The sequence below is a fragment of the Capsicum annuum genome, chromosome 2 (assembly GCF_002878395.1).
Source record: "Capsicum annuum cultivar UCD-10X-F1 chromosome 2, UCD10Xv1.1, whole genome shotgun sequence".
Lineage (NCBI taxonomy): Eukaryota > Viridiplantae > Streptophyta > Magnoliopsida > Solanales > Solanaceae > Capsicum > Capsicum annuum.
Genome location: NC_061112.1, coordinates 153502972 through 153527045, shown reverse-complemented (window position 1 = coordinate 153527045; position 24074 = coordinate 153502972). Strand labels below are relative to the sequence as shown.

General features: G+C 38.3%; 2 protein-coding genes and 1 non-coding gene across 3 annotated transcripts; all 3 read left to right on the top strand.

The window, feature by feature from the left end:
- Positions 1-370: 370 nt before the first annotated feature.
- Positions 371-4541, top strand: LOC107860779. The gene is made up of 2 exons (XM_016706252.2): positions 371-748; positions 4145-4541. Exons 1-2 carry the CDS (start codon positions 597-599, stop codon positions 4209-4211), a joined length of 219 nt encoding a protein of 72 aa, XP_016561738.1. The 5' UTR covers positions 371-596; the 3' UTR covers positions 4212-4541.
- On the top strand, positions 748-4168 carry LOC107857636. Its single transcript, XR_007052636.1, has 2 exons — positions 748-1920; positions 2027-4168. It is a non-coding gene; the product is annotated as an S-adenosylmethionine decarboxylase proenzyme (transcript).
- Positions 4542-4875: 334 nt separating the features above from the next.
- Positions 4876-23435, top strand: LOC107860781 (nonsense-mediated mRNA decay factor SMG9). The gene is made up of 2 exons (XM_016706253.2): positions 4876-5204; positions 21869-23435. Exon 2 carries the CDS (start codon positions 22080-22082, stop codon positions 23295-23297), a length of 1218 nt encoding a protein of 405 aa, XP_016561739.2. The 5' UTR covers positions 4876-5204; positions 21869-22079; the 3' UTR covers positions 23298-23435.
- The last annotated feature ends 639 nt before the right edge of the window (positions 23436-24074 follow it).

Genomic DNA, 24074 nt, shown 5'->3' with positions numbered 1-24074 from the left:
AATTCATATTACTTGTAACACTGATTATAGGTGTTTTTGCTATGTGTTCATCCATTAAAACACAAAACCCTTAAACTCTGATTTTTAGATGAACTAAAGCAGAACAAAAAAAAATTAAACCGTTAACATGCAATTAATAGTTACCTGAAATCGGCGAACCAAATCCCTGCACAGATCGTGGAGGAATCGTGCAAAGGACGGAATTAATGGTTAATGGCGAAAAAAAAGGAAGTAAAAATTTAAAAATAAGGAAAATGAAGAATGAGTGAAAAGGAAGATTTTATCACGGTAAAAATAATTAGGTGGCAAAAAAATAGAAGGCCACTTAAAATAATGCTATAAATGCTACATAATGTAATTATGAAAAAGTATTGCTATTTTTTTTTTTGTAATTTAGTACTCCTATATTTTTTCCTTAACACATTTTGTAGGCCTAAAAGAGTTGCAAACAAGAAGATAACTTAAAAAGCCCAGCATTTAGTGGCCCTTGAATTTGGGTAAAACCCACCCTTGTTGTGTACCAAAACCCTTAACACACAAATTAACATATTAATTTCAGAGCTCTTGAAACAGGAAGGTGAAATTGATCTGAGAAAATGGCGTTAACGAACTTCATACTGACGGTGGCGGGAGTAAGCGCCGTTATCTTACTGTTGAGGAGCGATGTCAAGCAGTCTGCTTCCATCTTCAAGCGTAACGTTCGTCAAATTCGCCACTGGCTCGAGGAAGAGTCCGCCTCTGCTGCTAAGTATATCTTCACTTTCCACTTTATCATCAACTATTTGCTCTCTCTTTATTTTGTGTTATCTGCTTCATATTATACCCATTTTTCTGCATTCTGCTACGAGTTTGAATTTCTTCATGCTTTTTGGATAATACATGATGTAACAGTAGTTAGTTCATCAGATGAAAACGTACTCTCAAAATGCAAAATACATGTTCGTTCAAATATTGAAAGATTACAAGATTACAAGAAAATAAATGATTAGGGAGAAAAGTCTTGCGGTTGTTTCATAACCTGCAAGCAGAAGGTCTAGTAAAATGCTCACTTTCTCCACATCACTTAAATCTCCTTTCATTAAATAAAATCTCATCAAAGTGGTCGTCTTTGGCTGGACCATTTAGTACTTCCATGTCTTTTTCATGTTCCCTGGCTTTTAATATTTGTTTCAAGATAGATGAAATCCTGTCATACTATGGTAGCATATTAGTTATCAGAAATAGCTTTCTCTGCATGGTTAACGAAGTATACTTATGACTTTAAGTATACCTGTGAATTCTATTGAAGTTAAGTATCAAATTATTCCAATCAGCTACTTACATACCGTAGATCTTCACCCTTGGTAACAGTACTGCAGCGATGTGTTCCAAATCCAGCTCCATCCATTCCAAAACCACCCATAGAAGGCCCAAATCTATCCATTACATTATTACTTGAACTAATACCTTTTCTTCTTTTTAAGTGGTGGGAGGTATGTCAAAGTTTCTGATATTACCTGTGGTGTGCCATTCAACACAAGTGAAAAGAACTCTTTTCCCGTTTAAAATTGAATGACGCCAAAGAATTCTGTGAACCTCGTCAATTCATAACATAATACATTTTCCTATTCAAGTGCGGATGGAAAAAAGAAAAGGCAAAAAATAAGCACTTACGGTGGCGGGGAAGACAATTACTGGCAATCTATAGTACCCAAACTTGCAGATAATGCTTAGGTAAGCTATAGTACTAGAATATAATTGAACTTCCTGCTAAATGAGGTGGCACACCTAAAAGTCACCAGGGAAATAACTAATGAGTCTAAAGGTGGGAAGAAGTTTAGTAGTAAATCTTCACTCTACGAAGCACTCCTCGGCTACAGTATTGAAGATGTTCGACCAAACGGTGGAATCAAGAAGTTTAGATCTGCTGCTTACTCCAACGTAAGTATCTGGATTTCATTTGTTTTGTATGTGATCCTTAGCAAATGAACGTTAAAAATTCTATAGTTCTGAGTACTTGCAACTTTCTTGTTTTGTATATGTGCAGTGCGCGCGCAAACCCTCCTGACATTCTTTAAGCTTCTATCTAGTGCGTCTCTTGGTGCAAAAAATTCCAAAAAAAAATTCTTCTGTCAATTAGGTCGTGTTAAACCCTCGCTCCTTTTTTCCTCTCCTTCGGCTGCTTTCTACATTTCCTCTCCTTGGTTGCGAACAATTTCCTTTAAAAGATCATTAGTTTCTGTGAACATTTTTTCGACATGGAAGTGGTATTGCCAGTTTCTTCCATAGGTTATGAAGGCTATCAGAAGAGGCTTGAAATTTCATTTTTTGAGCCTGGCAGCCTGGCCTTTTTGCTGATCCTGAAGGAAAAGGACTTCAGTCACATTCAAAAGCACAATTGGATGAGTTCCTAGGACCTGCTGAGTGCATCATAATTGACTCTCTTTCTAATGAGTGGGTTGACTTCTATCTCCCCTCTGAGTCGAGCCTTTTCATTTATCTTTACAAGATAATCATCAAGACCTGTGGCACCTCAAAGTTGCTTCATTCAATTCCGGCCATCTTGAAGTTGGCTGATACTCTTTCACTCAAAGTACAAGCTGTGAAGTATTCCCGTGGGAGCTTCATTTTCCCGGGGGCCCAATTATTTCCTCATCGTCACTGCTCTGAAGAAGTTTCCATCCTTGATACCTACTTTGGAAAGTTTAGTTCAGGCAGCAAAGCTTTGATTTTGGACAGTCCTGAGAAACCTCAAAAATGGCATGTTTACTCTGCCTTGGCTGGACCTATTCAGACTAAGAACCCTGTCTACACTCTTGAGATGTTCGTGACTAATTTGGATAGGAAGAAGGCTTCTGTCTTTTACAAGAGTGAATCAAGCTCGGTAGCTCAAATGACAACTGAATCTGTCACAAGGAAGATCCTCCCTTACTCTGATATATGCGATTTTGAGCTTGATCCTTGTGGTTATTCCATGAATTCTATTAAAGGAGCTGCGCTTTCTACTATTCATGTTACACCAGAAGATGGTTTTAGTTATGCTAGCTTTGAAGCGGTTCGGTATGATTTGAACCTAAGTTGCTCGGACTCTTCAAAAATGTCTACGGCTGTGTGTTGGATTCTTCAAAAATAATGTATTTTTGAGGGATCCGACACGGGTGCGGCAATATTTTTGGGGAGTCTGTGCAACTTAGATTTGAATCCTCAAGTCTCACAAGTCACACCACTGGTCAAGAGGGTGCTGACATGTTTCCTGACTGATGAGTTTTCTTTTGCTTTGCATGCTGATGATGTTGCTTGTGAGCTACTGGAGCATATTTGCTCTATTGATGTGAAGGGCTACTCTCTTGCTGAGTGGAGCCCAGAAGAACTTGGTAATGGAGGTTCTATTGTCTACCAGAAATTTGCTAGGAGTTCCTTTTGTGGGTCTCCAGGATCTGTTATGCAGGAGTAGCAGGACTGCTGTTAAGAGGAGGAGAAAGGAGAAAAGGAGTTGTGTTGAGGGTCGCTAGCTCAATTGCTGGTGTTGTTTGCAGATGTTTTATGATGTTCGGTTGTTGTCCTCCTTAGTTCTCTAAATAATGGGCTTCATGCCCTTAGAATTAGTAATGAAAATTGTGGACTTAATCTGGCTTTTTGGTGTTCTACCTGAAGTCCTATTGCTTGTATATTGGATTATTACTGCATTTGGTTTTTCTCAGACTCGTTTGTTATTTGTTTTTTCTTTAGTAAGAGTGTGTTGTTCACACAACTTAAGATTTATTTTCATTAGTAAGAGTGTGTTGTTCACCAAGCCAATTGTGAACATTTCATTTATGTTCATTGTTTAAACTTTTGTTTTGGTGCTGGTCGTTAGCTACTTCAGATTTACTTCCAAGCCCTTGCATAATTAGAGAAGCATGAACTAAACATATGTTATCTCTGCACATCTTCTCTTGTGTTATATAGGAGTAACTTCTAGTTAAGCATGAACTAAACATGCGATATCTCTGCACATCTTCTCTTTTGTTATATAGGAGTAACTTCTAGTTATTGTCTTTTCACGTTGTATCAACTTGTTTCTCTTTGTATCTTGAATCCTTCATTTTTAGTTGTTTCAAAATTGGTTGCAGTCGTTCTGTTTATGTGTAACAGATAACATGACATTCCATTGATGTTTCTGCAGGGAAATGGAGAAGGCAAAGCCAAAGGAGATACCAAAGAAGGACATCCCCAAGGATGACAAGCACTAGATTCTTTTCAGAAGCTGTTCAATTCCCCACCCAGTGTTTTAGATTTTGGTCCTTGAAATATTTTACACCGACTAATTTAGGCTCCCCATATACTACATCGTTTTGTAGCCCCTCGACTAGTTGCCACTTTATGGTTACCAAGGTTATGGACATTATAAATATACTTTCATTTTTCTAGTATTTACTTGGATGAATCGATTATGCAATTACATAAAGATGTAGAGATATGCAGGATATGTATTCTTACTTTGATTGATGTATTTTACTTTAAACTTGTGACGCTTATGATGGAACTGTTTTGTTTGCAAGTAAGTATTTCCGTTATAATCATGATCCAGGGTTATTTATTAGCAACTTCGTCAAAATTTTATGAAATCGTAGTTTGAAATTTTTTGTCCAAGACACGAGTACTAGTTAGCCATACTCATGAGCTCGACTACTTCTGGATTAGCCCAAAATAGGGGTGGGTCAGAATTGATTTAACCGATAAATCGGATCAAAAAGGATACCATTAGTTTTGGTTAAGTGTTTTAAATAGTTCTGAATTTTTTGTTTTTTGTTGGTTTTGTTTTGGGTGGTGATTTTAATGTTTTAGTTAATGATTAAATTGATAAGCCAATAAAGATTATAAGTATTAAAATCATCATTGCATCCCAAATAATACAATAATGGCTTTAAGTTTTTAAAGTGAATAATAAACGTAAAAACAAGAAGAAGGAACCGATGTAATCTCATTGCGGCATTTTCACGGCCCAAACAGTTGCAAAAGACAATTTAAAAAAGAAAAAGGCCCAGTCTGTGAATTTGGGAAATTAATTCTGCTTCAGTGGCAAACCCTTGACATACAAATCTGGATAACTTTGGTAATCATATATATATATATATGGTCATCTCCAATTTCACTACTTTTGAGATTGGAATAGCAATGAGAGAAATGGAATTTTCATCTGCTTAACGTTGGTCAAATTCATTCATTCGCCACTGGCTTCTCCCGTATGTGCCCATTTTCACCGCTCTCTTCATTTTGTTATCTATCTGCTTCTTCAACTTATTATTTTTCTGCATTCTACATTATCTACTTCTTATTTGCGAAAACTTAAGAAGTCGTAGTAAGTTGAATTGCTAATGTCGTCTTTGTTGGGACTGCGTGTAACTTCACCCAAACTCTACACTAGTATGATATTGTTCCCTTTGGACCAAGCATTTGTTTTTGGGCACCTCCCAAAAGGCCTCATACTAATGGAGTTGGGTGAGATTTTAAATATTGGACATGCTTCCTCTATATCTCCGGTGTGGGATTGCTTTGCTTCCCAACAATGATACCGGTTGTTGGGAATAAACCCGCAACGATAATAATATTGCGGTAATAAAGAACAATTAATATGACAACAATAATACGATTAATCAACAAGAACAATAAGAGCGATAATGACACCAAGATATTTACGTGGAAACTCTTCTAAATAAAGGAAAAACCACGGACCAAGAGGAGCAACTGATATTACTATAGTAAGGAATTTTACACTGTAGTCACAATACAATACTCAAGGTGACTACTACACACTCAAAAGAAATAACCCTCTTTTGACTTCCACCTTACTAAAATATCACTCACTCTAATTTTGTTTTCTTCACAGACTATTTTATATCACAATCTGTGGAATACTGTGTTCTCTATTGTTTTTCTCTAATTTTCTTGGTGTTGGTGTTGGTGTAGGTGTATTACAACTGAGCTGAGAAGCTCTTTTTATAGGAAAATTCTATGCCTATTTACGTAAGCAATGATTTCACTCAACATTGCTGCATTTCAATAATGGCAACTCTGCCAAAATATTGAAAGAATTGCCACACTTTCAAAAGGTGGCCAATGATAGAAAAACATTGTCATACTTTTTGAAAAAGTTGGCCAATGATATTTTCTTTCAGTTTTCACCACTTGGGGCTGGACCCCACAAATCTCCCCCTTCAGTCCCATCTGAAGGAGGTATCTCCGTCTTCTTAGAAAGATCTCATGCCAACAAGTTCTTTGCACAACTCGAACTTGTCTTTTGGCACCACCTTTGTCAGCATATCCACAGGATTTTCAGTCGTAATTGAAAGAACCGCTTGAGCCATATCATCTCCTTGCCAGCTTCAGTAGCTGCAATATACTCAGCTTCAGTTGTAGATAGTGTGACGCACTTTTGCAACTTCGACTGCCATGATATAGCTCCCCTTAAAAATGTAAACAAAAATCCAGCAGTAGATTTTCTGTTATCAAGGTCACCCGCCATATCAACATTTATATAACCCTTCGAGATACTCTCCCCAAGAGACTCGTGAACTTACTTGTGAGCTTGGCCAAGGTTCAACCAAGCGAGCAAGGGTCCGTTGGCCTAGACTTGTAGTTGTGGGGCGACGCTGCGTTGTGCAAGTTTGATGCCAGTTGTGTGGGCTATGTTTGGCTATACCATAAGACATGAGAGGGCATGTCTAAGGAAGACGCTTGAGACAAAGGCCAAGGATTGAGGGTTGCCCTACTCGGGTGAAGCAAAGGCCAAGTGCATATGCACGAGGCGATGTCAAGCTTGAGGATAGGACTGTGCACGCGATAGCGATGCTCAGGCCCAAACGAGGGACGAGTATGTTTGTAGCCATACCCGGGAGCGCATATGGACAAGATCCAAGGATATGAAAATGCGCCACATGAGTTGCTTATACGTTGTCCATGTCAGCCGATATGTTGATAGAGCGTCACCAAAGGGAGCAAACCTCTTAGGCGAGCTTCCCACAGGCACAGGATCGTGCTAAGGACCTGGGAAATGAGGACGACTGGCCTATAGTCGGGGGAACTATGGGCGCCGCACCGGCAAAATTGTGTGCCGCTGATGCAGTAAAAAATGAGCCGGCAATAAGTGGTATCAGAGCCCAGGTTCAGGTGTGTCGGAGTAGTGGACTGCGTTTTGTGAGAAGTTCCCGGTGTGACAACAAGACTGGAGATCTGTAGGTGGTGCCTTGTGTCGAAAGTCTTCCTGGCGAGTGATGGTCAGGCGACGTGTCCCGTTGGGTGATAACGGCGGTACAGGATGTTTGGCAGATCATGTGAATTGACCTTGTAGTTGGAGATCTACGGTTGATGCCTTGTGTCGAAAGTCTTCATGACAAATGGTGGTCAAGCGGCGTGTCCCACTGGTTGGTAGTGGCAAGATGGGTGTGACAAGAAGACTGGAGATCTGCAGGTGGTGCTTTGTGTCGAAAGTCTTCCTGGCAAGTGGTGGTCAGGCGACGTGTCCCATTGGGTGATAACGACGGTACAAGATGTTTGGCAGATAATGTGAAGTGACCTAGTAGTTGGAGATCTACGGTTGATGCCTTATGTTGAAAGTCTTCTTGATAAGTGGTGGTCAAGCAGCGTGTCTCACTGGTTGGTAGTGGCGATACAAGATGGTTAGCCAGATCAAATGGATTATCGCTGAAGAGGTGGTCAGAAAGACAAAGGGTAGAGTCATCCAAATACCCTTCCTCAGAGTATGTCCTCATCAATGATAAGGGGGTGCCAGAAAGTCCAGGAGGAAATAAAATTGTCTGCCAGTGGCATAGAATCGCCAGGGTGGAAACAGATTCCCGGATGAGATTAAGGCCGTGAGGAGCATGGTGCGGAGATGACTTAAGGTCACCGCAAACCTAGCCATCCAATGGGTTGCGAGGAGTGGCAGTAGAGTCCCTTCAGAAGATATCCATGCAGGATGAGTGGGCAGTGAAGCCTACAACATGGGCAAGTGGAGCCTGCAGTTTAGGGAGTGCTATGCAGGGCGAGAACCAGGCTAGCACCAAGCGGACCATTGGGCCGCGACAGCGTAAAAAAAGGACCTGAGTGCAGGCTTCTTTGCGGGAAGACAAGCGTCGAAGGAAGAGAAGGGAAATATGGCTAACGTCCCTTATTCTTCAGCAGTTGGGAGTTTGATGTATGCAATGGTGTGTACCAGACTGAATACTACTCATGCAGTTGGTGTTGTTAGTAGGTTTCTTGAAAATACAGAAAAAGAGCACAGCACTGGGAAGCAGTCAAATGGATATTCAGGTGCCTAAGAGAAGCCTCAGGAGACTGTTTGTGTTTTGGAGGATATGATCCAATCTTGAAGGGCTATACAGATGTTGATATGACGGGTGACCTTGATAACAGAGAATCTACTATTGGATTTTTGTTTACATTTTCAGGGGGAGCTATATCATGGCAGTCGAAGTTGCAGAAATGCGTCGCACTATCTACAACTGAAGCTGAGTATATTGCGGCTATTGAAGCAGGCAAGGAAATGATATGGCTTAAGCGATTTCTTCAAGAACTTGGATTACAGCAAATGGAATATGTTGTCTATTGTGACAGTCAAAGTGCAATAGATCTGAGCAAGAACTCCATGTACCATGCAAGAACAAAACACATTGACGTGAGATACCATTGGATTCGTGAACAAGTGGAAAACGAATCGTTCCATGTCAAGAAAATTCACACGAGTGAAAATCCTGCAGATATGCTGGCAAATGTGATGCCAAAAGACAAGTTTGAGTTGTACAAAGAACTTGTCGGCATGAGCTATCTCTAAGAAGACGGAGATACCTCCTTCAGATGCATGGGACTGGAGGGGGAGATTTGTGGGGGTCCAGCCCCAAGTGGTGAAAATTGAAAAAAAATATCATTGGCCAACTTTTCAAAAAGTATTGCCATGTTTTTCTTTCATTGACCACCTTTTTTGAAAGTGTAACAATTCTTTCAATATTTTGGTAGATTTGCCATTATTGAAAAAGCAACAATGTTGAATGAAGTCATTGCTTACGCAAATATGCATATGCCTATTAAAAAGAGCACCTCAGCTCTTTTGTTCAATACACCAACACCAAGAAAAAAAGAGAAAAACAATGTAGAGCAGTGAGGTATTTCACAGACTGTGATAAAAAATAGTTTGCGAAGAAAAAATTAGAGTAAGCGATATTTTAGTAAGGTGAAAGTCAAAAGAGGGTTGTTTCTTTTGAGTGTGTGGTAGTCACCTTGAATATTGTATTTGTGACTACGGTGTAAAATTCCTTACTATAGTAATATCAGTTGCTCCTCTTGGTTCGTGGTTTTTCCCTTTATTTAGAAGGATTTCCACGTAAAAATCTTGGTGTCATTATTGCTCTTATTGTTTAACCGTATTATTGTTGTCATATTAATTGCTCTTTATTACCGTAATATTATTATCTTGACGGGGTTTATTCCCAACAACTGGTGTCATTGTTGGGAAGCAGAGCAATCCCACGCCGGAGAAATAGAGGAAGCATGTCCAATATTTAAAGTCTTACCCAATTCCGTTAGTATGAGGCCTTTTGAGAGATGCCCAAAAACAAATTTGTTAGGGCTTGGTCCAAAGCGGACAATATCATACTAGTGAGCGCTTCAGCTCACTAGTTATACAGACCAAAATAAAGATAGAAAAACAATGTAGAGCAGTGAGGTATTTCACAGAATGTGATAAAAATAGTCTGTGAAGGACCTTTTCTAATACATCATCAGCAATTCCTACTTCACTTTCTCGAAAAACTACATCTCTGCTTTTGATGACCTTCTTCTTTACAGGATCCCACAATCTGTACCCAAACTCTTCATCTCCATATCCGATGAATATACAGGGAACTGATTTATCATCTAGTTTTGTTCTCTGCTCTTTTTTTTATGGGTATTAAGCATTTTAAATATTTTTTCTCATATTATAATGCTTTGATATAATGATAGTAATTACTAGTAGTGGACACCATGTATAACACTAACTTCAATTATTAGTCAATTACTATTATTTATTAATAGTGGAGAACTAACTTGTCAAGTGGTCACTAAATGGAGCACTAACTTGTCAAGTGGTCACTATTCTCTCTCTTTATTTTGATATAAATTGGGTGTTGCATCATAGCAATACGAAGGAGTGTATGAATGTGCAATTAGCGAATAACTATTGTAATTTTTATAATCTTTATTCCATTTATCTTCTCACTATCTCTTCTTATTCATTGCATGGAAGATTATTTCAACTATAGATAGAGATGGTCTTGCATGGTTTGAAATACACAAATTAATAGAGAGTTCACAAAATTTGTCAAACAAGAGAGTTTATTAGTTGAAGGGAGGAGTTCTTATTGTGGAGCTTTGAACTGAATTCTTGTCCAGAGTTGTTGAGTTATTCTTTGTGAGAAGGTTGTTGCATACTGGAGGGGACAAGACAAGAAGACTACTGCTGGACCGGTGAAACAATTTGCTGCAGTGGGCTTGAATCTACTTAAAGAGAACGAGATATCAGCACCTCAGCTGAGGAATAAGAAGATAGTCTTTCTTATTTTCTTCTGTAATTTTTAGTTGTAAGTTTATTGTAATTTCATCAATAATTTTAAGGAGATTCAATGGCAATAACTGAAAAATCCGCGAATGTCAAGATGGGAGATCTTAACAAGCCATTCCGGTTCAACGGTACTCACTTCAAGAGGTGGAAGGGTAAAGTGTTTTTCTACTTTAGTCTTCTCAATGTTTCTTATGTTTTAACTGAGAAGAGTCCAAATAAAATAGATAACTCTTCCATGACCGATGACGAACTTATTTCTCTTCAAGAGAAAGTTGAAAAATACGAAGGTGACTCCTACAAGTGTCGGTATTTTTTACTTAATTGTCTGTCTGATAATTTTTATGATACAACTTACTCTAGTGCAAAGAAAATTTGGAAAGCCTTGCAGAGTAAGTATGACACTGAGGAGGCGGGGAGCGAAAAAATATGCGGCTAGCAGATTTTTTCATTTTCAAATGGTGGACAACAAATCAGTGGTAGACCAAGTTCAAGACTATAATGATCGTTGGTGAGCTCAGGTCTGAAGAAGTCAAAATGGGAGATAACCTTATTGTTTGTGGCATAATTGATAAACTTCCACCTTCGTGGAAGGAATTTTAAAAAACTATGTGCCACAAGCAAAAGGAAACTTCTCTTGGGACTTTGATAATGAGAATCCGCATGGAAGAAGAAGCAAGAGGCCAAGATGCACTTTTGCAAATAAAAGAAAACAATATCACACCGAAGGTAAATTTAACTTCTTCAAGTAATGCTACTCCTGAAACTAACAAAAATACTACTTTGAAGCCAAAAAGGAAAAAACTCCAGAAAAATATTGGTAGACATCCCAAGGACAATAATGGTGGAAACAACCAAGCAAAAAATCAACATGTACAAGAAAAAGGACCGTGCTTTGTCTGTGGCAAGAGTGGGCATATTGCTCGATTTTGCAGATTTCGAAAACATGGGCCTACACCTCAGGCAAACGTTACCGAAGAACCATTTGTGGCAGTGATAACAGACATAAACATGGTGGAGAATGTTGATGGATGGTGGGCTTGATGGATGGTGGGCTTGCTCTGGTGCAAACCGTCATGTCTGTTATGACAAAGACTGGTTTAAAAAATATACAAATTTTGAGGAGCCCAAAACCATCATGCTTGGAGATTCACACACAACTCAAGTACTTGGAATGGGAGATGTCGAGTTGAGGTTTACTTTTGGAAGGGTATTAATTTTAAAAGATGTACTTTATACTCCTCCTGTGAGAAAAAATTTGATGTCTAGTTTTCTTCTTAATAAAGCAAGTTTCAAATAGATTATTGAATCTGATCAGTATATAATTGTTAAGAATAATGTTTTTGTGGGAAAAGGGTATGCATGTGATGGTATGTTCAAATTGAGTGTTGAAAGGAATAAAGCATCTACTTCTGTTTACATGCTTTCTTCTATTAGTTTTTGGCATGCTCGTTTGTGTTATATAAATGAACGTTATGTGGGAATCATGAGTAGTTTAGGATTAATTCCAATGATCAAAAAGAACTTTGAAAAATGTGAGGCTTGTAGTAAAGCCAAAATCACAAAAAATCCTCATTTTCAAGTTGAAAGAAAAACTGAATTATTAGAATTAATTCATATAGATATTTGTGAACTTGGTGGAATTTTAACTCGTGGAGGAAATAGATATTTTATCACTTTCATTGATGATTTTTCTAAGTTTAGACTTGAATCGTGTGCCTCATAAAAAGATCAAATTAACGCCTTTTGAGTTGTGGAAAGGTCATATGCCAAATTTGGGATATCTAAGAGTTTGGGGTTGCTTAGCCTATGTAAGGTTAGTGGATCCTAAAATCTCTAAGGGGTCGTTTGGTAGAGTGTATAAGAATAATGCAAAGTATGGTGTATTAGTAATGCTCGTATTAGTAATGTTTGTGTTAATTATGCTTGCATTAGTTATGCTTGTATTTTTCTTATTCAGTGTTTGGTTCGATATATTAAAAAAAAACATGAATTACATAATTTCTAAAATTTTTTTTTTTTTTTACATAATACCCTCAATATATATGTTAGAAAGGATGCGGAAAATCTTTTGAGGGGTAATAGCGTCCTTAAGCATGTTAATGCATGCATTAGATCCATTGCATTACTAATGCCATGGATTTTGAGGTATTAGTAATACACACCTCAATACATAATTAGTTATACATAGAGTAAAAAGGTATATCAAACAAGGTACTACTAATGCACATTAAACTAATGCATGCATTAATATTTCAATACACTACCAAACGACCCCTAAGTTGGGCAAAAAGTTACTACTTGTGCCTTTCTTGGTTATGCTTCAAATAGTATGACCTATAGATTCTTTAATCTTGAAGATAGTGTGATAATAGAATCAGGTGATGCCATTTTTCATGAAAATGAATTACCTTTTGATTCTAAAAATAGTGGGGGTCTAAGGACTAAAGAAAATATTTTGTCACTACCTAGTTCTTTTACTTCTGCTTTAAAAAATAAAGAAAATGATGATTATGAGTTAAGAAGAAGTAAACGAGCTAGAGTAGAAAAAGATTTTGGTCCTAATTGTTATGTTTTTAACGTTGGAGATGACCTACTCACGTTAAAAACATAATAATCAGGACCAAAATCTTTTTCTACTCTAGCTCGTTTACTTCTTCTTAACTCATAATCATCATTTTCTTTATTTTTTAAAGTAGAAATAGAAGACTTAGGTAGTGACAAAATATTTTCTTTAGTCCTTAGACCCACACTATTTTTAGAATCAAAAGATAATTTATTTTCATGAAAAATAGCATCACCTGGTTCTATTACTGATTCTATTATCACACTATCTTCAAGATTAAATAATCTATAGTTCGTACTATTTGAAGCATAACTAAGAAAGGCACAAGTAGTAACTTTTTTACCCAACTTAGAGATTTTAGTACTCATTAACCTTACATAGGCTAAGCAATCCCAAACTCTTAGATATCCCAAATTTGGCTTATGACCTTTCCACAACTCAAAAGTCATTAATTTGATCTTTTTATGAGACACACGATTCAACACATAACAAGAAGTCAAAAGAGCTTCACTCCAAAAACTTAAAGGTGCACAGGACTCAATTAACATAGCATTAGTCAACTCAACCAAAGTTTTATTCTTTCTTTCCGCTACACCGTTAGATGCAGGAGAATAAGGAGGAGTTTCATGAATTATACCCAATGATCTAACAAAAGAATTGAACTCAAGTGACTCATATTCACGGCCTCCATCACTTCTAATTCTTTTTATTTTTCTATTAAACTGATTTTCAACTTCATGGAGAGAAGTTTTAAAATTTTCAAATGCATTACTTTTATTTTTCATTAAGTACACATGTCTAAACTTAGAAAAATCATCAATGAAAGTGATAAAATATCTATTTTCTCCACGAGTTAAAATTCCACCAAGTTCACAAATATCCATATGAATTAATTCTAATAATTCAGTTTTTCTTTCAACTTGAAAATGAGGTTTTTTTTTTATGATTTTGGCTTTACTACAAGCCTCACATTTTTCAATGTTCTTTTTGATCATTGGAATTAATCCTAAACTACTCATGATTCCCACATAACGTTCATTTATATGACACAAACGAGCATGCCAAAAATTAATAGAAGAAAGCATGTAAACAGAAGTAGATTTTTTATTCCTTTCAACACTCAATTTGAACATACCATCACATGCATACCCTTTTCCCTCAAAAACATTATTCTTAACAATTATATACTGATCAGATTCAATAATCTGTTTGAAGCTTGCTTTATTAAGAAGAAAACTAGACATCAAATTTTTTCTCACAGAAGGAGTATAAAGTCCATCTTTTAAGATTAATACCCTTCCAGAAGTAAACCTCAACTCGACATCTCCCATTCTAAATACTTGAGTTGTGTGTGAATCTCCAAGCATGATGGTTTTGGGCTCCTCAAAATTTGTATATTTTTTAAACCAGTCTTTGTCATGACGGTTTGCACCAGAGTGAGCCCACCATCTATCAACATTCTCCACCATGTTTATGTCTGTTATCACTGCCACAAATGGTTCTTTGGTAACGTTTGCCTGAGGTATAGGCCCACGTTTCTGAAATCTGCAAAATCGAACAATATGCCCACTCTTGCCACAGACAAAGCACGGTCCTTTTTCTTGTACATGTTGATTTTTTGCTTGGTTGTTTCCACCATTATTGTCCTTGAGATAACTACCAATATTTTTTCTTGAATTTTTTTTTCTTTGGCTTCAAAGTAGTATTTTTGTTAGTTTCGGTAGCATTACTTGAAAAAGTTAAATTTACCTTCGGTGTGATGTTATTCTCTTCTGTTTGCAAAAGTGCATCTTGGCCCCTTGCTTCTTCTTCCATGCAAATTCTCATTATCAAAGTCTCAAGAGAAGTTCCTTTTGCTTGAGGCGCATAGTTTTTTGAAATTCCTTCCACGAAGGTGGAAGTTTATCAATTATACCACAAACAATAAGGTTATCTCCCATTTTGACTTCTTCGGACCTGAGCTTTCCAACGATCATTATAAAGTCTTGAACTTGGTTTACCACTGATTTGTTGTCCACCATTTGAAAACGAAAAAATCTACTAGTCGCATATTTTTTCGCTCCCCGCCTCCTCAGTGTCATACTTACTCTGCAAAGCTTTCCAAATTTTCTTTGCACTAGAGTAAGTTCTATCATAAAAATTATCAGGCAGACAATTAATTAAAAAGTGTCACCTTCGTATTTTTCAACTTTCTCTTGAAGAGAGATAAGTTCGTCGTCGGTCATGGAAGAGTTATCTATTTTATTTGGATTCTTCTCAGTTAAAATATAAGAGACATTGAGAAGACTAAAGTAGAAAAACACTTTACCCTTTCACCTCTTGAAGTGAGTACCGTTGAACCGGAATGGATTGTTAAAATCTCCCATCTTGACATTCGCGGATTTTTCAGTTGTTGCCATTGAATCTCCTTAAAATTATTGGTGAAATTACAATAAACTTACAACTAAAAATTACAATTGAAGAAAATAAGAAAGACTATCTTCTTTCTCGGCTGAGGCGCGGATATCTCGCTCTCTTTAAGGAGATTCAAGCCCACTGTAGTAAATTGTTTCACCGGTCCAGTAGTAGTCTCGACTTGTCCCCTCCATAATACAACAGCCTTCTCACAAAGAATAACTTAACAACTCTGGATAAGAGTTCAGTTCAAAGCTTCACAATAAGAACACCTCCCTTCAACTAATAAACTCTCTTGTTTGACAAATTTTGTGAACTCTATTAATTTGTGTATTTCAAACCATGCAAGACCATCTCTATCTATAGTTGAAATAATCTTCCATGCAATGAATAAGAAGAGATGGTGAGAAGATAAATGAAGTTTATATGAGTTTCAATAGTTATTCGCTAATTGCACATTCATACTCCTTCGTATTGCTATGATGCAACACCCAATTTATATCAAAATAAAGAGAAAGAATAGTGCCCACTTGACAAGTTAGTGATTAAATTAGTGACCACTTGACAAGTTAGTGCTCCACTACTAATAAATAATAGTAATTGGCTAATAATTGAAGTTAGTGTTATACATGGTGTCCACTGTTAATAATTACTATCATTATCTCAAAGCATTATAATATGAGAAAAATGCTTAATACCCATCAAATTAGTAGTAGAGAACAAAACTAGATGATAAATCAGTTCCCTGCATATTCATCGGATATGGAGATGAAGAGTTTGGGTACAGATTGTGGGATCCTGTAAAGAAGGTCATCAGAAGCAGAGATGTAGTTTTTCGAGAAAGTGAAGTCGGAATTGCTGATGATGTATTAGAAAAGGTCCTTCATAGATTATTTTTTATCACAGTCTATGAAATACCTCACTGCTCTACATTGTTTTTCTCTCTTTATTTTGGTGTGTATAACTAGTGAGCTGAAGAGCTCATTAGTTTGATATTGTCCGCTTTGGGCCAAGCCCTAACAGATTTGTTTTTGGGCACCTCCCAAAAGGTCTCATACTAATGGAGTTGGGTAAAACTTTAAATATTGGACATGCTTCCTCTATTTCTCCGGCGCGAGATTACTTTGCTTCCCAACAATGACATCAGTTGTTGGGAATAAACCCCGCCACGATAATAATATTGCGGTAATAAAGAGCAATTAATATGACAACAATAATATAGTTAAACAATAAGAGCGATAATGACACCAAGATTTTTACGTGAAAATCCTTCTAAATAAGGGAAAGAACCAAGAGGAGCAACTGATATTGATATAGTAAGGAATTTTACACCGTAGTCACAAATACATTATTCAAGGTGACTACCACACACTCAAAAAAAACAACCCTTCACTCTAATTTTTCTTTCACAGACTATATTTTATCACAGTTTGTGAAATACCTCACTGCTTTACATTGTTTTTCTCTTTTTTTCTTGGTGTTGGTGTATTGAACAAAGGAGCTGTGGTGCTTTTTTTAATAGGCATATGCCTATTTACGTAAACAATGACTTCATTCAATATTGCTGCTTTTTCAATAATGGCAACTCTGCCAAAATATTGAAAGAATTGTCACACTTTCAAAAAAGGTGGCCAATGAAATAAAAACATTGCAATACTTTTTGAAAAGTTGGCCAATGATATTTTCTTTCAATTTTCACCACTTGGGGCTGGACCCCACAAATCTCCCCCTCCAGTCCTATGCATCTGAAGGAGGCATCTCCGTCTTCTTAAAGAGAGCTCATGCCGACAAGTTCTTTGCACAACTCAAACTTGTCTTTTGGCATTACCTTTGTCAGCATATCGGCAGGATTCTCACTCGTGTGAATTTTCTTGACATGAAACGATTCGTTTTCCACTTGTTCACGAATCCAATGGTATCTCACGTCAATGTGTTTTGTTCTTGTATGGTACATGGAGTTCTTACTCAGATCTATTGCGCTTTAACTGTCACAATAGATAACATATTCCATTTACTGTAATCCAAGTTCTTGAAGAAATCACTTAAGCCATATCATTTTCTTGCCTGCTTCAGTAGCCGCAATATACTCAGCTTCAGTTGTAGATAGTGCGATGCATTTCTGCAACTTCGACTACCATGATATAGCTCCCTTTGAAAATGTAAACAAAAATTCAGTAGTAAATTTTTTGTTATCAAGGTCACCCGCCATATCAGCATCTGTATAGCCCTTCAAGATTGGATCATATCCTCCAAACACAAACAACCTCCTGAGGTTCCTCTTAGGTACCTCAATATCCATTTGACTGCTTCCCAGTGCTCTTCTCCTGTATTTTCAAGAAACCTGCTGACAACACCAACTGCATGAGCAATATTCGGTCTGGTACACACCATTGCATACGTCAAACTCCCGACAGCTGAAGAATAAGGGACGTTAGCCATATTTCCCTTTTCTTCCTTCGACGCTTGTCTTCACGCAAAGAAGCCTGCACTCAGGTTCTCTTTTACGTTGTCGCGGCCCAATTGTCCGCTTGGTGCTAGCCTGGTTCTTGCCTTGCATAGCACTCCCTCAACTGCAAGCTCCACTTGCCCATGTTGTAGGTTTCACTGCCCACTCATTCTGCATGGATCTCTTCTGTAGGGACTCTACTACCTCTCCTCGCAACCCATTGGATGGCTAGGTTTGCGGTGACCTTAAGTCATCTCCGCACCATACTCCTCACGGCGTTCATCTCGTCCGGAAATCTATTTCCACCCTGGCGATTCTATGCCACTGGCAGATAATTTTATTTCCTCCGGGACTTTCTGGCTCCCCCTCATCATTGACGAGGACATACTCTGAGGAAGTTTATTTGGATGACTCTACCCTTTGTCTTTCTGACCTCCTCTTCAGCGATAATCCATTTGATCTGGCTAACCATCTTGTACCGCCACTACCAACTAGTGGGACACGCCGCTTGACCATCACTTAACAAGAAGACTTTCGATACAAGGCATCAACCGTAGATCTCCAACTACTAGGTCACTTCACATGATCTGCCAAACATCTTGTACCACCGTTATCACCCAACGAGACTTGTCGCCTGACCACCATTTGCGAGGAAGACTTTCGACACAAGGCATCACTTGCAGATCTCCAGTCTTGCTGTCACACCCATCTTGTACCGCCACTACCAACCAGTGGGACACGTCGCTTGACCACCACTTGTCATGAAGACTTTCGAAAGAAGGCATCAACGGTAGATCTCCAACTACTAGGTCACTCCACATGATCTGCCAAACATCTTGTACCGCCGTTATTACCCAACGGGACACGTCGCCTGACCATCAATCGCCAGGAAGACTTTCGACACAAGGCACCACCTGTAGATCTCCAGTCTTGTTGTCACACCGAGAACTTCTCACAAAACGCAGTCCACTACTCCAACACACCCGAACCTGGGCTCTGATACCACTTGTTGCCGGCTCATTTTTCACTGCGTCAGCGGCACACAATTTTGCTCGTGCGGCACCCATAGTTCCCCGGACTATAGGTCAGTCGTCCTCATTTCCCAGGTCCTTAGCAAAATCCTGTGCCTGTGGGAAGCTCGCCTTAGAGGTTTGCTCCCTTTGGTGCCGCTCTATCAACATGTCGGTTGACATGGCCAACGTATAAGCAACTCTTGTGGCGCACCTTCATATCCTTGGATCTTGTCCATATGTGCTCCCGGGTATGGCTACGGACATACTCGTCCCTCGTTTGGGCCTGAGCATCGCTATCGCGTGCACAGTTCTATCCTCAAGCTTGATATTGCCTCATGCATATGCACTTGGCCTTTGCTTCGCCCGAGTAGGGCAACCCTCAATCCTTGGTCTTTGTCTCAAGCGTCTTCCTTAGACATGCCCTCTCATGTCTTTTGGCATAACCAAACATAGCCCACACAACTTGCATCAAACTTGCACAACGCAGCGTCGCCCCACAACTGCAAGTCTTGGCCAACGGACCCTTGCTCGCTTGGCTGAACCTTGGCCAAGCTCATAAGTAAGCTCACGAGTCTCTTGGGGAGAGTATCTCGAAGGTTATACAGATGCTGATATGACGGGTGACCTTGATAACAGAAAATCTACTACTGGATTTTTGTTTACATTTTCAGGGGGAGTTATATCATGGCAGTTGAAGTTATAAAAGTGCGTCGCACTATCTACAACTGAAGCTGAGTATATTGCAGCTATTGAAGTTGGCAAGGAGATGATACGGCTCAAGCGAGTCCTTCAAGTACGAATGAAAATTGCCGACAAAGGTGGTGCCAAAAGACAATTTCGATTTGTGCAAAGAACTTGTTGGCATGAGATCTCTCTAAGAAGACGGGGATACCTCCTTCAGATGCAAGGGACTGGAGGGGGAGATTTGTGAGGTCCAGCCCCAAGTGGTTAAAAATTGAAAGAAAATATCATTGGCCAACTTTTTAAAAAAGTATGGCAATGTTTTTCTGTCATTGACTACCTTTTTGAAAGTGTGACAATTCTTTCAATATTTTGGCAGAGTTGTCATTATTGAAAATGCAGCAATATTGAGTGAAGTCATTGCTTACGTAAATAGGCATAGAATTTGCCTACAAAAGGAGCTTCTCAGCTCAGTTGTAATACACCTACACCAAGAAAATGAGAGAAAAACAATAGAGAGCAGAGTATTCCACAGACTGTAATATAAATTAATCTGTGAAAATAAAAAAATTAGAGTCAGCTATATTTTAGTAAAGTGGGAGTCAAAAGAGGGTTATTTCTTTTGAGTGTGTAGTAGTCACCTTGAGTATTGTATTGTGATTACGGTGTAAAATTCCTTACTATAGTAATATCAGTTGTTCCTCTTGGTTCGTGTTTTTTCCATTATTTAGAAGGGTTTCCACATAAAAATCTTGGTGTCATTATCGCTCTTATTGTTCTTGTTGATTAACCGTATTATTGTTGTCATATTAATTGCTCTTTATTACCGCAATATTATTATCGTGGCGGGGTTTATTCCCAACAATTGGTATCATTGTTGGGAAGCAAAGCAATCCCACACCGGAGAAATAGAGGAAGCATGTCCAACATTTAAAGTCTCACCCAACTCCATTTAGTATGAGGCCTTTTGGGAGGTGCCCAAAAACAAATCCGTGAAGGCTTGGCCCAAAGCGGACAATATCATACTAGTAAAGAGTTTGGATGAAGTTACACGCGGTCCCAACAGTCTTATACTGTTAATAAGAAAAATCAATCCATATTCACTATAGGAACTGAAACATATTCAACCAATTTCCGTTAAAAGGCTCCTTTATTGACAAGGCGGGGAGCTCAAGTTTTGTAATTTTGACAGCAAGCTAAGTATGTTCGTCCTGTTCTGTAAAAGGGAGTTATATATATGCTTATCAATCAGCATATAACCACAATTGCTCTAGGTCTCATTGGAACATAAAGCCTAGTAGCCTACAATTTCATGGTCGATCATCTAAGCATAAGCTACTCAAGGTGCCATGACTCATATTCACTAGCTGTATGGAATCACAACTGACTTAATCACTTCATGTGGTAGGTCACAGCAATAACACTAATGCCAAAGTATGGTTTCAATTTATTAAGGTCTACCACAGCAATAACATTAATGCCAAAGTATGGTTTCAATTTATTAAGGTTAGGTTTAGTATGTAAGGTTCGAATACCTTGGCCATTTTAGGGTGGTGTGGTTTAGATCTCGTAGTTGTTGCATTCCGCAGACATTTCAGCTGCCTTTGTCTTATTAAATTGACAAATGGTTTTTGTAGTTTTAAAATATGTTTTGCTAGCATGGCATAGGTTATGTAGAGATCTAATGTAAGTACACCTATGCCTTAATGGTATTCTTCCCCCTTAATTGGCGAAAACATTTTATGATTTGTTTTCTGATTCTGTATCATATTGCGACCAAGGTGGGTGGTTTATGTATGTGCAGTTAAGACATTCCGGTTAGTATGAGCAAAAGAACTTACTGTGAAGTCGTGTCTGGCTTGGTTCCTGAGAAAGATTGTTCGTCAATCTTGTTTCTGTAAACTACAAACTACTGCTAGTTCCGCTGTACCAAGTTCAATGTATAATCACAGGAGAAGCAATTTGTTTTTATTCCATAATTAGAAGCCTAAGTCCCTTAGAAAACTGATTTTAGAATTTTATTCTTGACTTGTAGGTTTGAATTTGATTTCCTTCTCCTTTCACTTCTTATCTTTCTCATCTCCTTATATTGTATGTTAATCTTTGCACGTCTTCTCATTTCTTATTTGGGAATTACTTCTAGTTATTATCTTATTAACTTGTTTCTCTTTGTAAATTGAATCCTTCATTTTTGCTTATTTCGTAATTGTTTGCAGTCATTCTGTTTATGTGTATAAGATGAACATGACATGCCATTGATGTTTCTGCTGGGAATTGGAAAAGGCAAAGCCAAAGTAGATACTGAAGGACATCCCCAAGGAGGGCAAGCAGTGATCTGGCTCATTTTGAAATCTTACGAGAAGCTGTGGCTACTTCAACCACTGTCAGTGTGAGCCGACTCAGATAATAGACTAGAAAAGGGAACCGATGGCGGGCAGTGGTGGAAACCCCAGTTCCAATCAATCATCTGTGTCTCATCAAGCACCCAAAATCCTATTAGCCAAACCTGGACTTGTTACCGCTGGTAAATTCAACCGTGGTGGACCTGACGATGATTCTGCAGCTCACCGCCCGCGTCTTCCCTCCGTTGGATCTCTTAATCTTCTCTCTGACACCTGGGATTTCCACACTGATCGTTTTCTCCCGTTTCTAACGGATAACACGGACTTTACAGTAGTGGGTGTGATTGGTCCTCCAGGGGTTGGGAAGTCAACTATAATGAATGAAATTTATGGTTTTGATGCTGCCTCACCTGGAACTCTTCCTCCTTTTGCCATAGAAGCAGAAGAAACTAGGACTATGGCAAAACATTGTACGGTTGGCATTGAACCACGGGTTTCATCTGAACGGATTATACTGCTTGATACACAGCCTGTTTTTAGCCCATCGGTTTTGGCTGAAATGATTAGACCAGATGGCTCATCCACCATACCCATACTAAGCGGTGAATCTTTATCAGCTGAGCTAGCTCATGAACTATTAAGTATCCAGCTTGGTGTTCTGCTGGCATCCATTTGTCACATTATATTGGTTGTATCAGAGGGAGTCCATGATGCTAGCATGTGGCAACTCATGTCAGTGGTTGATTTGCTTAAGCATGGTGTACCTGATCCATCATCTTTAACCCTTTCTCATCCTCAAAGTTCTGAGAAAGAAAACAGAGACAAAATTCTTGACAGTGAAGGAGAGTACATGGCCGAACCAGTTTTTGTGCATACAAAGCTACGCACTGAAGATCTAGCACCATGCAACCTTGTCCAACTGAAGAAGGCACTCTCACAGTTCTTTTGCTCATCATCTTTTGTGAGATCAGAAAACCAAAACACTGCCAAAGAGAGTCAAGTTTCTGCTGTTTCTCTCAACGACCATAGTGCTGGCCGAGAATCTGAATCTTTAAAATTATTTCTAATACCATCTAGAAATAAGGATGATTCCTTGAAGCCACAGTATGAAAGCCACATATCAGCGTTATGGAATTTGCGGGATCAGGTATTGTCTAAGAGAGGTTCATCTTTCTCAAGGACTCTGTCCGAGCGCGATTGGCTGAAAAATTCTGCCAAGATATGGGAAATCATTAGGAATTCTTCCATTATTATGGACTATTGCAGAACTCTTCAAAGTTCAGGCATGTTTAGGCGGTTATAGCTTTAAATTTGTCTCTGTTTGTCTGTGGTGATGAACAATAAAGCTCCTAAATTATGAAATATTTTGTGGTCTTTTTGCATACTCTACTATAAGTCCCACATACGCTTAAGATTTAATATAGATGCATATTTAGATTCTCCTTCTGTAGCCCCTCGACTAGTTGCCTCTTTATGGTTTCTAAGGTTATGACATTATAAAGATTGGTGTATGTATCCTGTTATATATACTTCCATTCTTCTAGTATATGCTAAGATGTATCAACTATGCCAGGGAAAAGGCATCATTTTAACCCCATACTATACAAGAAAAGTCGAAACCACACCTAAACTATATAAGTGATTTATTACACACCTTAACTATATAAAAGTGATACTATTACCTCCCCGCGACCCCCATTCTAAGGCACTTATGTTACACTTATTTTAGGCGTGTCCAGCCTATTAAATAACAAAAGCAAACGGCTAAAAGTACATCATCTTTAATTTTCAACGGATCTATTCTTATTTATAAGCCAGGGCTCAAAACTAGGAAACCTAATTCCCAAATTTGTTTCTCAAAATCGAAATTGAAGAGCATTTGTTTGAAGAATTGGTAACTAAATCTTTTTAATCCTTCGATTTCTTGCTATATTGATGATTATCTTGTCTTAATTTTGTTGTCATTTTGATAATTTTTTCTTCCCTCAAGTGTTGTTCAACCTCTCTTAAACCTTGTTTTCTTAATCAAGGTACTTTAATGGCTAAGATAAGTTTGAGTAGACTTTGTAAGCAAGAAGAA

Bases quoted from the DNA above. Each gene is read 5' to 3' on its own strand.
- LOC107860781 (XM_016706253.2), top strand. From the start codon at position 22,080: ATGGCGGGCAGTGGTGGAAACCCCAGTTCCAATCAATCATCTGTGTCT.
- LOC107860779 (XM_016706252.2), top strand. From the start codon at position 597: ATGGCGTTAACGAACTTCATACTGACGGTGGCGGGAGTAAGCGCCGTT. The intron at 749-4,144 runs GTATATCTTCAC...ATGTTTCTGCAG, and splicing joins GAGTCCGCCTCTGCTGCTAA to GGAAATGGAGAAGGCAAAGC.